This window comes from Larus michahellis, chromosome 6, assembly GCF_964199755.1.
Source record: "Larus michahellis chromosome 6, bLarMic1.1, whole genome shotgun sequence".
Classification (NCBI taxonomy): domain Eukaryota; kingdom Metazoa; phylum Chordata; class Aves; order Charadriiformes; family Laridae; genus Larus; species Larus michahellis.
Genome location: NC_133901.1, coordinates 8,169,116 through 8,181,410, shown reverse-complemented (window position 1 = coordinate 8,181,410; position 12,295 = coordinate 8,169,116). Strand labels below are relative to the sequence as shown.

General features: G+C 40.4%; 1 protein-coding gene across 2 annotated transcripts in view; it reads right to left on the bottom strand.

The window, feature by feature from the left end:
• PPM1L (protein phosphatase, Mg2+/Mn2+ dependent 1L) overlaps positions 1-12,295 on the bottom strand; it is a 109,807-nt gene that overhangs the window by 32,315 nt on the left and 65,197 nt on the right. For both annotated transcript variants that reach the window (XM_074592962.1, XM_074592961.1), the window contains exon 2: positions 2,108-2,282. In XM_074592962.1, the coding sequence (XP_074449063.1) occupies positions 2,108-2,144 (37 nt within the window). In that variant the 5' untranslated portion in view covers positions 2,145-2,282. The remainder of the gene's footprint in view (positions 1-2,107; positions 2,283-12,295) is intronic.

Genomic DNA, 12,295 nt, shown 5'->3' with positions numbered 1-12,295 from the left:
AAGCATGAGTTTCAAGCAGTCTTAATCTTTATTTTCTCTGTACAAACATGCAGTTTTCAATAAAGGAAAATGCTTGCTTTTTCTTCTGACAGCAGTCAGTAATTTCCTCCACTGCATTTTTTCTTTCCTAACAAACTTCTATCAATCAAAATGACTGGAGAGATGAAGTGACCAAACCAGGGAAAAAGATTTACATGATTCATTGGGCTGGTAAATTCTGCATTGAAAAAGATAAACAGAAGCAAGAGAAAGCAACAACTTCTGAAGCATATTTTTTATGCATCATTAAAAACAGGCCATATGTGATTAAACAAATAACCCGCGACCTCATTTTAACTCTGTTGTCCTTCGAGAACTCATATGACTCCTTAAGTACGTGACATGTAGTCTGCAAACGGCACCGTACGGGGCTCAAGAGCATTCGAGATCAAAGCAGTTTAAGAGAATCAGGCTTATTTATTGGGTAAGCGCGTGAATATAATTGATAAAGTAATAGAGCATTGTAATTACTTGAAGTTACTAAAGCTCACAGCCCTGTAAGTACCCAGAACGCGCAGTCTGCAAATGGCATTTTAAGTTGCTCGAGCGCCTTTGAGATCAAAGTAGCTTAAGAGAATCGTATTGCTAGTGAGTGGGAGTCTGAGTAGGAGTCTGAACAAAGTTGATAAGTAGTTTGAGCATTTTAAGTACTCCAGGGCACTGCAGCGTGAGTACAAAGTAATAGAACAAAATAACACCAGCTTCTCAGTGCTTGGTTTCCCGTAGCTGGGCTAGTGACGAGAAACTCAGAAGATGGTGATTTTAGCAGTGTGACATCTAACCAGGTCCAACCAAAACAGTTGGCATGGTGTCTGGCAAGCAGTATCTAAATGGGATGAAAAACCCAGTTACAAGGTCTAGGCTTCTGCCTAAAACAGCTGGAAGGAAAGGCTGGAGCTGAGTTCAGTTCTCCAAGGGCACCACTGTACCAGCTACGGTCAGGGGAGTAACAGAACAAGAAAGTGCCACCGGGGATTAAGGAAAACCCAAAAATGAGGACATACTAAGTATAAACTCTCTTTTCGTACCACAAGGCTGCCCAAGGCTGGTTGGTGGGGCTGCGAATGAAGGAGATGGTGTGTTGCAGCTCTTGGCCATGAGTGGTTTAAGTGAACTGGAGAAACAGTGTCTTCACTGCTACTCGTCAGGGAGCGCAGTGAGCCGGGCACACACACCCCTAGGGTGGAAAACACACGGCTTGTCCGTACGGACTGCTGTACGCACTGACAGTCCACTCACTGCCACGAATACTAATTCAGCAGTAAAATAATGAACTGCTCTTTTTGTTTGATTCTTTCTTTACAAGGTTGCATAGTCTCAATTTATTGAAACACCGAGAAACTTGGTAAGATTGAGGGGAGTAGGCAAATAGCAGATATTGGTAGCTATTTTGGAAGATCAGTGAAAAATATCAACGGCTTCTCTTTTTTCCTCTGTAATTGTAAAGACCACCACGCATCAGGACAAGTCTGTGAAGGATCTAAAAGCTGGAAGACATTTCTAACTACTTTAAAACAAAAGGCCAGTAAAAAGTATTAGCTATAACTAAGAAAACCTCCATAATATTAAGACATAAATATCAAAACTGAAAATCCTTGTAACTACATCATTAAAATGCCTCCAACACTCTACAAATTAGCTGGTTTTGGCTATCCACATGCATCACGTCACATTCAAAAATCAGATTCTGTGACTATCCAGTACAGTCTTAGCTAAGTGAGCCTCAAAAATAAGTTAGCAGTGAAGGAGAAACCAGCAGAAACCAGGTCACACCACTTGCAGAGACAATAAAGAGAACCGGCTAGATCAATCAACATCAGTGCATTACAAAGGACAAAGTGCTGTTAAAAAAATAACTGTCCTTTTGGGTAGTTAGTATTCAATCACTGAAGTGGAAAATTTTCTACTTCAACTTGATTTTAGAAGAAAGAAATGTTTCACCGAGTCACCTTGTACCTTTGAGGACAAAGTTCAATTTGCCAGCACAAGCACTAGTATGGGGGAGGAAGATTGAAAGTGAGCAATTTTGTTTCAGTAAAATGTAACTTAGAAAGAAATATAAATATACCTGCTTCATCATAGGATACAGTCAATTTTTCCAGCATTTCTCGATCAATTGATAAAATTTGCTGTTCCAGGATGGTTTGGTAAGACAGCACACTGTTCTCCTTGTCCTTCTCATAGTCTTGAAGATGTTGTTTTAGGACTTCAGGCAGGCGGGACTTCACGTATTCTGCTGCGGACTATGTAGAAAAGAGGCAAAGGTTTAATTAATACATTTTCACTTGAAAAGCTGTACACATATCCATAGCAATTTTTTATTTTTTTTTAAATGTAAAGCATTCTCAAATGTAACTCCTCACAATAAAACACTCTTCATGCTACTAACTGTTGCAAAATCCACAGGTCATTCCTCTGTCAAAAAGACCCCTGCCTGCCCAAAACTTCCCGGGAAACAGGGATATAATGGACCAAATTCCCCTGAGCTGAGGCATAGCCCACTCTTCAGCAGGGAGTTTATGGCAGTCCAGAAAGAGTTGCCCATGCTGGACCAGACACATACCACAACAGCTCAACTTCTTGTTATTTTGAAACTAGAATTGTGAAATATAATCTCTTTATTCTAAATTTTAAAGCACAAAGTGAGAGAGTGGAATCACTTCACCTGTTATTGATACACAACCAGGCTCAGACAGGGAGATAGCAGTGACTCTTTAACAGTATTAAAAAATGACATCTATACATGCATCCACCCACAGAAAATTCTTTTAAAGTTTTTTCTCCAACTGCTCAAGGCCATAAAGAAACAGAAATTAACACAAGGTGGCATGGTTGTACCGATGTTATGGAGCCTTGTGCAAATATGTAAATGGTAGTACATAAGAAGAGCATCTGCCCTGGAGAGGTGTCGGTTCCCCCCAGGATCCCAGCCACCACCAAACAGCTCTCTCCCTCAGGGCTTTGGCTCAGACTCCTTGCTGGGATCCAAATACAAACCAGCAGCTGGTTTTTAAGTGTTAGCATCCCTTTCTTGTGAGTATTACACTCCCACTGTAAGAGGGAATAGAAAACCCCTCTTTTTGGCATGGGTTTGGTGGTGGTTTTTTTTTTTTGCTTTCCATCTGAACATAACTGGAAAAGGAACATGTAGCAAAGGCTGCTGCCCAGTGCTCCAGCTTTCCTGCCAACCTCCAGACAAAAGTGAAAAATAAATGATAACAAGGTTATATCATTTCAGGCCTGGAACTATCCAAAAGTTACTTCTACTCAGCAACAGGCTCTTTCCTGGGTTTATATTTAGTTTTCCAAAGTCAATTGCCTATTAAATTGCAACCTTAAAATATCACTGAAGTCGTGTTCAATTTTTCTGCAAGCTAAGCCATGTGAGACGAATTAAATTGTTCTAGGAAAACTAAACGAACTCTCCACGTGAGTACAGCATATTTAATGTTACATTTTAATAGTGGTTTTCTTCCAAGGGAAGGCCAAAAGATACACTGTATACTAATCATTTCAGTCCAAGTTCAGGCGTTTGTGTTTAATGAGGAGCTTTTTACTCTGCAGGGGAGTATTTTTGTGCTCTCCCTAACAGAGCAATTCTAAAGAGCACAAAACAAAAGCAGAATTTATACATATTAATTTTCTGAAATATGTCTTGTGCCAGACGAGAGAATATTTGTATGCTACTGGCTGTGCACATGTAAGGAAAAATGCCCATCCTGTCACAAAAATCTTGCAGCCCAAGTAAAAGTCAAGAGACAGATGGGTACAGGCAGATGGGAAGTCCATCAGGACGGTTGGTGTGATGGACAGCTGTCGCCAGCCACGTGCAGTCCAATCGCCAAGTTTTTCCATGGGCATCGAGGCTGAGGATTGTACCGATTTCAAGTGTGATCTCACAAGTGGGTTTTTTTTTCCCCCTTGGTGAGAAGCAAAACCCAACACTTTTGCTTAGTCCACTGCCTTTCACATTACGTCTAGATGTCATTAAAGATTTAAACTGTAAAGCAATCACGGAACCGAGACAAACTCCTCTCCTTTTGTAGCAAGAAAGGTGATCAGCCACATCTGTGTAATTACATCCCTAGCTGCACTGCAGTGACAAGACAAACAGTTCTATATTGTATTCACTATAAAAGTAATTTTATCCTGGTTTTTGAAAGTCACTTCCAGTGCCTGGAATATGGTTGAATGGGGCTTTGAGCAACCTGGTCTAGTGGATAGTCTAGTGAGAGGTGACCCTGCCCAGGGCAGAGGGGTTAGAACTAGATGATCTTTAAGGTCCCTTCTAACTCGAACCATTCTATGATTCTATGATAATATTCAAAAGGAAAAAGCGTGAGGCTGTGAGTGCGTGTGTTTATGCACATCCTTGGTATTAAAGAAACCAAGAGGCTACGGGGTGAACAAAAATGAAAAAGAAATGTCAAAGACTTCCACCATATCCATGCTTTTCCATCTTACCTCAATTCCCATTGCACAGCCCACAGTATTCAACTTCTGAGTAGACCAGAAGCTGCCCCCGCATCCTTTAGGGATTTTGGTCCAGACTGCAGCCCAGAGACCCATTTGCCGGGATGTTGCTCATGGGCATCCTGCTGGCAGAGCATCCCACCACGCCGGCCAGCCTGCCGGCAGCTCTCCCACTCCTCCTCTAGTTGGTGCTGGGGTCCTCCCAGCTTCCGTGAAATCTATTTTCATCAATATATGTATTTGTGTCACCAGTAGAAGTTAGGGGAAAAAAAACATTTCACTACTTTGAGGCTTCAAAATAGTTTTATCCTCTTTCCCTCTGTATGGTCCCTCTTACTCCTGCAGAAGGAATTACAAACGAAGCCGCCCCTGGAAAACACCTGACCTCAACCATTAGTTGTAGGTACAATTAATTGTACAACATTTGCTGGTCAGTCTTCCTCACCACCACCCCTATGAGAAAGCAACTTGGAGCCATAGGCACTGCTGCAGTGAGAAATGCAAAGGGTGGTCACTGCTTCAAAACGACACTTAACAGAAATGCACACTGCTGAACACTCCTCTCATTCACAATAACCTCCTATTTTCTGGCAGGAATTTACTCATTTCTTTTATGAAATTGAAACTGCAGCATCCCCCATGAATGTTTCAGTCTGAAGCGCCCTTCTCCAAATAAAATAAAGGATTGACTTTAATACCTAAATTGACTTTAGGGTATTTCATCCTACTATGGAAAACTAATATTTCATATATATAGAATAAATTTTAAAATATCTACATACAATGAAATTTACTTGAAGAGGTTATTCACAAAAAATCACATTTTTCTCTATTCACTAAAAAAAAAAACCCTACATAAAAATCACATCAGGAAATGCTGAAATCCCTCAACTGTGTGGTAACCTGAACCTTAAATGCAGCCATCATCCTTCTGTAACCATCAATCAAATTTGCCCACATCTTTTAATTGATGAGAAACACATATCTAAAGTTAATTTTCTTTTTATAAATTACGCTAACTGCCTGATAAAATTTGCTCTGCTTTTCTGAAGTGTATCCTTCTGGGAGCTCCCTTGTACATGGGGAAGTAAAGGCCTAAAATAGTTAATTAAAGGCTTCTTTACGAAGCGGCTTCAAAAGTCAAGTGGTGGCTTGTCAAAGCAGTCTCCTTACAGAGTTACATTAGGTGATTTCGGAAAGGCTTTCAACACACAGTAGAGTATTTGGCGTGTGGAAGACCGCTGCACCCATAAGGGACAAGGTGCATCCCTGCTCATCTTCATCACGTTCTGCAGGCTGCTACAGCTCAATGCAGCTCGCTCAACCTTTAAAATTCAGGTTTTCACCAAAGCAAACACAGTGACCTTGCATACTTCTGGCACTTGAAACACTCAGGAAGGTCTCTTTAAATTGTATTATCACCGGATGAACACTGAGCAGTGGAAAACCCTCTCCAAGTGGTGATGCCCTGGGAATCCGCTTGCTGTTGGCCCCGCGGTGGGGTTGGGTAGGACAAGCAGGACAGCAGAGTATCGGAGTCAGCTCCCAAATTATGCAGCTCTCCACGCAAATGTTTGCACACAGAGAAGATACACCTCCATGGGCACGCATGTAAACATGCAAGAAGTGACCCGAGTACTCTATGAGAAAATGTGTTAATTAAGATGGCAAGTGTTAAGCAGCTCCACGACCCTGTGAAAAACAAGGACTGCAAACAAGAGCTATGGCAAGATCAGCACACTGGCACATAAAGCAACTGAAGGATCTAATTAGCTGGAACAGCCATTATTTATACACACAGATTTCCAATCTAAAAAATGGATGACGGAGACTTTACTGCCTCAGACCCACACTCTGCACCGACTCCTGTGATTTACAGGGAGAGGAGGAAAACCACAAATTTATGATCTTAATATTCTTGAGACAATTCATTCTGCCTGCCTGGCTACTGCAAACATCTAGAGACCACAGGAAAATACCGGATCCGTTTTAGAGTGTGGTATTGCTGGTGTAGCACGTACACCAATGAAGGCTTTAAAAAACCATCAAGATTCCTCTATGGCATCTTGCTGCCTCTCCTTTACACACGTTTCCCTCTCCTTCAAAGGCATGTGAGTCACAACGAGTTTCCTTCTTCAGAGATGATACGCCATGAGCTGCTGGGCAAGACAGAGTTCACCTTATGAAAAAGAAGTACTTCAACTTTATTCAGCTCCTGATTTACCTCAGGGAAAGAAGTTCTTAAGTAGGATCAAGCGAGTCTGACAAATAAAAGCCTGAGGTGAACAAGTGAACAAGGGTGTAAACCCTGTGGAAGACAGCGTTGTCAACGGTAATCTCATGGGAAGGAAACATAATGAAGAGGAAAAGTGGGATTCATCTGGGGACCCTGTTAGACATCTCTATAAGAACTGTGGAGAATACACAAAAAGGAGCTGGAAGGAATTAGTACAGTATCAAAACTATAATATAACTGGGCAATAAGAGAGGCTCCGTACGTAGTTAACAAGACTAGATTGTTAATGCAGATGACATAACTTACTGAGAAAGGGGGCTATGGAAATAAAGAAATGCCCTGCACATCAAGACAGTAGTTCTTCTAGGTACAGTCTGCAAAAGGGAGACAGACCTGCTGAAAGTCATCACGTAACAAAGAGAAGCAGAGGGCACTACCATAGTGCAGGTCCACCAGATGCCAAATAACACAGATATATTGGGTTTTTTTAACCAAGAACTGGAATAATCAACCAAAGGACAAGATGTAATGAAGTACTGCAACTACTCAGATGTGTTATAGGAAATATATTTGCCCAGCATCCTTGGAGTGAGTCTGGAGCGAGCTGGTGATGATAGTTGCAAAGGCCACAGTTTGGCTGTGGGATGACCCAGCACTGAGGAGCCCCCTAGGATGAGGAAGGCAAAAGACAACTTGCCTGAAAGTGACAATTCAACAAGAGTTCAAGGTTCTTCAGGAAGAAACTGGGACAACAACATAATAAAGACAGAGGACTCTAAAGGAAGGACACTTAAACATCTCTGAGGCTTGACAATAGAAAAGGACCAATAGCTGCAAGTGAAAGGAGAAAAGAAGGCTTGGGGACCAAACATTTCCTTAGAGAAATGATGCAAGTGAAAAATATCCCAATGCAGAAAAACCCCAGGAATTAACCTGGCTAAGTCATAAGCTGCTCAGTGATCTCAAACTCAAGGACATATACACACAGTCAGAATAGCATCTGAGTATAAAACAATAACAAACACAGCGAAACAAATGGAGGCTAAAGTAAACAAATGACTTGGAGCTAGCAAAGGTAGCAGGAAAAGGTTCTACGAGTCCATTTGTAATAAGAAAAAAACAGGCAAAATGTTGCTCTACTGCTCAGCAGAGTAGAAAAGCTATTGACAGATGATGCTATAAAAGCTGAAGTATTTAATGTCTTTTTTTGCTACAGTACTCACTATCTCTACCTTTCTGCGTTCAACTGGCAGCTAATATCAGAGCCAAATAACCAAAATCTTCAGAGAGAACAGCGAAAGAACATGTTGGAAAGTGCTTATAAAGATCAGATATTTTCCATCTGGCTGGGCCAGATGAAATTCATTCAGGTATACAACAGTAACGGGCTGAAACAATCTCTTTAATGACCTCTGCCTTTGAAAATTCACAGAGGATGGCGAGACACTATTTGGAAAGGGCAATGTCGGGGCTACTTTTAAAATAGTATAAAGGGAGATAAACAAAATTACAGACTGGTCAGTTTAACTCTGATGCCTAAAAAATGAGATAAGAGATCAAATGACTTCTACGCACAAGAAAGCACCAAGATTTGTAAGGCACAGAGAGCAAAGTGGTTCTCTGGGGGTGTAAGGAGACCTGCTAATTCAGTTCCGATCAGCTGCGGTCCAGGGAGCAAATGCTCCCTTGCTCATTCCAGCAAACATGCCCGTGCTTAAAACTCTTAGTACCACTGATCACATCATCAGCACAGACAAATCTTTCATGCTATCCTCTTAAGCCTTAGGGGATCCCAGAGAAATAGACTTCCATGTAAATTAGGATGCTGAATCCCATACAGATTAAGTATTTCAGAGAATCTTCCAGGATTAAGATGCATCTTCAGAGTCTCCTTGGACGCAACACGTGTGTTTGGTGCTCCTGGGGTGAAGACGTGGGGTATAGAAGCCCATCACTGCCACCATCTGACCCTCATTCACAGCTCACTCATTTCAGCACTCACGGAAAAGATTTCAAATAGAGGTGCTATGATGCTCTAATGATCCCATTCGGAATTTCACAGTCCACATTTCAGACTAGCGCTCCTTAGCAAAAACACTGTTATATACAGGTTTCTGGACTCACATCTTTTAAAAAACCCCCAAACACAAAAACCCCCCACCCACACAATTCATTGTTCTAGAACAGTGCACTTATCTTATTAGATATCTCCCAACGGGATGGTAAAAATCATGGCATAATAAGATTGTGGACAAGAAATGTATTCCAGAGAGTCTGTGATTTTTTTTGTAGCGATGCTATAAGGCTTTCCTGTTTATTTCCAAAAAGTACAGTACCAAAAAATATATATATTTGCATATACATACATACATATATATATATATTAAAAAAATCAGATTGCTAGGTTAAAGAAATCATATCTCAGATTAAATAAAAGACCTGAAAGTCAACCTCCCCCTGACTCACTTCACTCTGGTGGAGATGTCCCTGCTTCCAGGGGCGAACCAGGACAACTTTATGAGCACATTCTCCCTGCCCAGCCAAGCTGTTTTCAAATGCAGTGCAGCATCGGGTGCATCTATTTGTTCCCATTTTACTGTCATTTCAATAGCCGTTTCTTGGTGTCCTTATGCTCTGTCAGGTGCTTACTATAGGCAAGAAACAGTTAAAGAATATTCTTTGGGTTTCTGCCTCCCTGAGAGCTAGACTTGCTGCAGCCAAACCACCTTCTCAACCTATTCACACTGCAGTGCAGGAAAGGTTGGTGTTGACTGAAGTAGATAGAAGAATGGTGCCTCCAGGCCCACACATGCCACTTCAACTGATTTCAGAGAAGTCCACGTACATCAGCCCCGACTCTCACATCTCGCACTCGTATTTAGGATCAGATGCCTCCCCTTCATCAGCATGAACCACAAATAACTCCACTGAAGTCAGTGGGATTTTGCTGAGGCAAACCTCTTGGAATAAGGACATGAAGCTATGAATAGTTATTTAAAAGGAAAACATATGATAGCAAAACATAATCTACTCTCAAGAGGATAATACAAGATCTACAAATGGCACCAAGACATTTTGCCCTCTAAAGCAAGGAACTATTTAAAGAACAAACATGCCAACAGGAATCTGTTAGTAGAGTTTTCCTGTAATACTAACTTTTGGTAAACTTATCCTATTATTTCTACTAAAAAGTTTCTTTTTTCTCAAAAATAAATATTCCAGTAAATAATTTATTATTGATCAATACATATCCTAGGAAAGCCAAGCTCATAATTTTAAACAAGGTTATTAGCAAAAGCATGATATCTGAAAATGTTTGGAGAATACAGATATTCTCTCCTAGGACTTTCAACAAGACTGAACACCGAAAACACCACTATTATTTTGCAATCCATGCACAATTTATTTCCATAGCAGGAAAAACATTAGCCTCACAAACATGTTTAGTTAATCAGAAGCTATATAATCATGAGAAAATTAACCTGATTCCAAGGAGATGTATAAAGTTCAAATTAGTATTCGCATTGGATTGTCAGAGATATATTAAATCCATAATTACAGTAATCCACAGCTGCTTCAACTGTAGAAAATAATGAATTGCCCAGTGAGAACTGGTGTCCATGAAATGGAAAGAAAAGGCCATCTGTTGTGGAGCTTTGCTCTGACTTTATGCTTTGAGCACAGAGAGCTTGATCTTCTTTGACACAGTCTATATGTGGATTTATGGCTACAAGCAATCCAAATAACCATATCACCAAACAGAAAGGATAAAAATAAAAAATGATGATGATTTATGGCTTTAAATTACGCATTTCAGTTTCTTCCCTAAGACAGCACTTGTCACTCACTTTTTAAATAGCCTTATTTAAATGTCCTAGAATGAGAAGCAAGTAAGTCAACAAAATTTGTAATGTAAAAATTACATGTTCTGTTCTCCCTCCCACTCCCCCCAACATTAGTCATATAGAAATGTGTGACATTGCAGCGAGCACACACGCGAATGTTGGCATGGTACTCGTTGATCTAAGACATGGATCAGAACAGGTGAGAATAAACGCAAACCCATTATTTTCCATCTTCCAACGCGGGAGTGGATAGTGAAATACTTGTACAAGCCTTTTTTTTTTTTTTTAAATAACCGATTTTAAATAATTAATGAAAATTAACAAAGACATACTCCATGTGATATAGCCAAGCAGTCACTCATTCTACAGATGAGGAAACAAACAAAGCACAGAGACTGATTTGTCAGAGATTTCACTGCAATTGGCAGAGCTACAAGGAGTGCCCTGGAATCTGGACATCTAATTAAAGGATTAATTTTATCAAGGAATGGGGGACCATTATGATTATCTTGTCTGGCATCTTAAATCAGGACCACAGGACTTCCCTGTCTCATTGTTTAAATGAATAAGTCATTTTGAAAAATATTCGACTTTGTTTCAGAGGCAGAAAATCTTCCATAGCCCTTGGAAGTTAATTATCCTTACTGTTAGAGGATAAATTCACATGCCACAGAAAACGTTCACATTATTTCCAACCTGAATCTGCTATTATCTGTAACTTTCAGCCACTGAATCAAGTAAAATGTCTGCTCACCTACATTCCTCTTTCTCATGTAAATACATGCAAATTGATCAAATCACCCCATTATCTTCTCATTGATAAACTCAATAGATGGAGCTCATTGAAAGGCACATTATTACATGTCACATTATCGTGCACCCTTTCTAATCTCTTCAAGCATTCATATGATTCTCCTTTGAACACTCCTATTTTCCAACTTTGTTCTTTACAGGTAATCATCACAGCAAGGCAACACACCACGGAGAAAGACTTACTAATATCAAAACCATTTCTTTACTTTTATTAACCATCTGCATTATGCTTATCGGCTCACCATTGCCTTGAGATCTCATGTACAGTTCATGTAGCCCCTACATCTTCTTTTATGACCTACACTGTGCAATGTTAGATATATAGGCTTACAGTTGATTATACTGAAATGCACATGAATATACCCCCTCAACAATTTCTTTTTATAATCATCCTGAACTCCATCACTCCATTAAACTCGAGTTTAATCCCTTTAATATACACTGTATTAATTTGAAAGTATTCAAAATAGCACGTATATCTAGTCAAAACACATGTTCTCTCGCAAGTTTTGGCTAACTGCTATTAAAACCATTATTACTGATGAAAACAATTAAATGCTTGAATTCATACAGTCATGAAGTGGAATCCTACTCGCAAGGAAATCAAGTATATCCTCATCAATGAACCTGGATGATGGGACAGAGTGCACTCTCAGCAACTTTGCAGATGATACAAAACTGTGAGGAGCACTTGATACACCAGATGGATGTGCTGCTGTTTGAAGGATCTGGACATGCTGGGCAAATGGGCAAACGGGAACCTCATGAAGTTCAACAAAGGGAACTGCAAAGTCCTGCCCCTGGGGAGGAACAATCCCATGCACCAGTACATACTGGGGGCTAACCAGCTGGCAAGTTGGTTGAAGACGGACAAGGGGGTTTTGGTGGA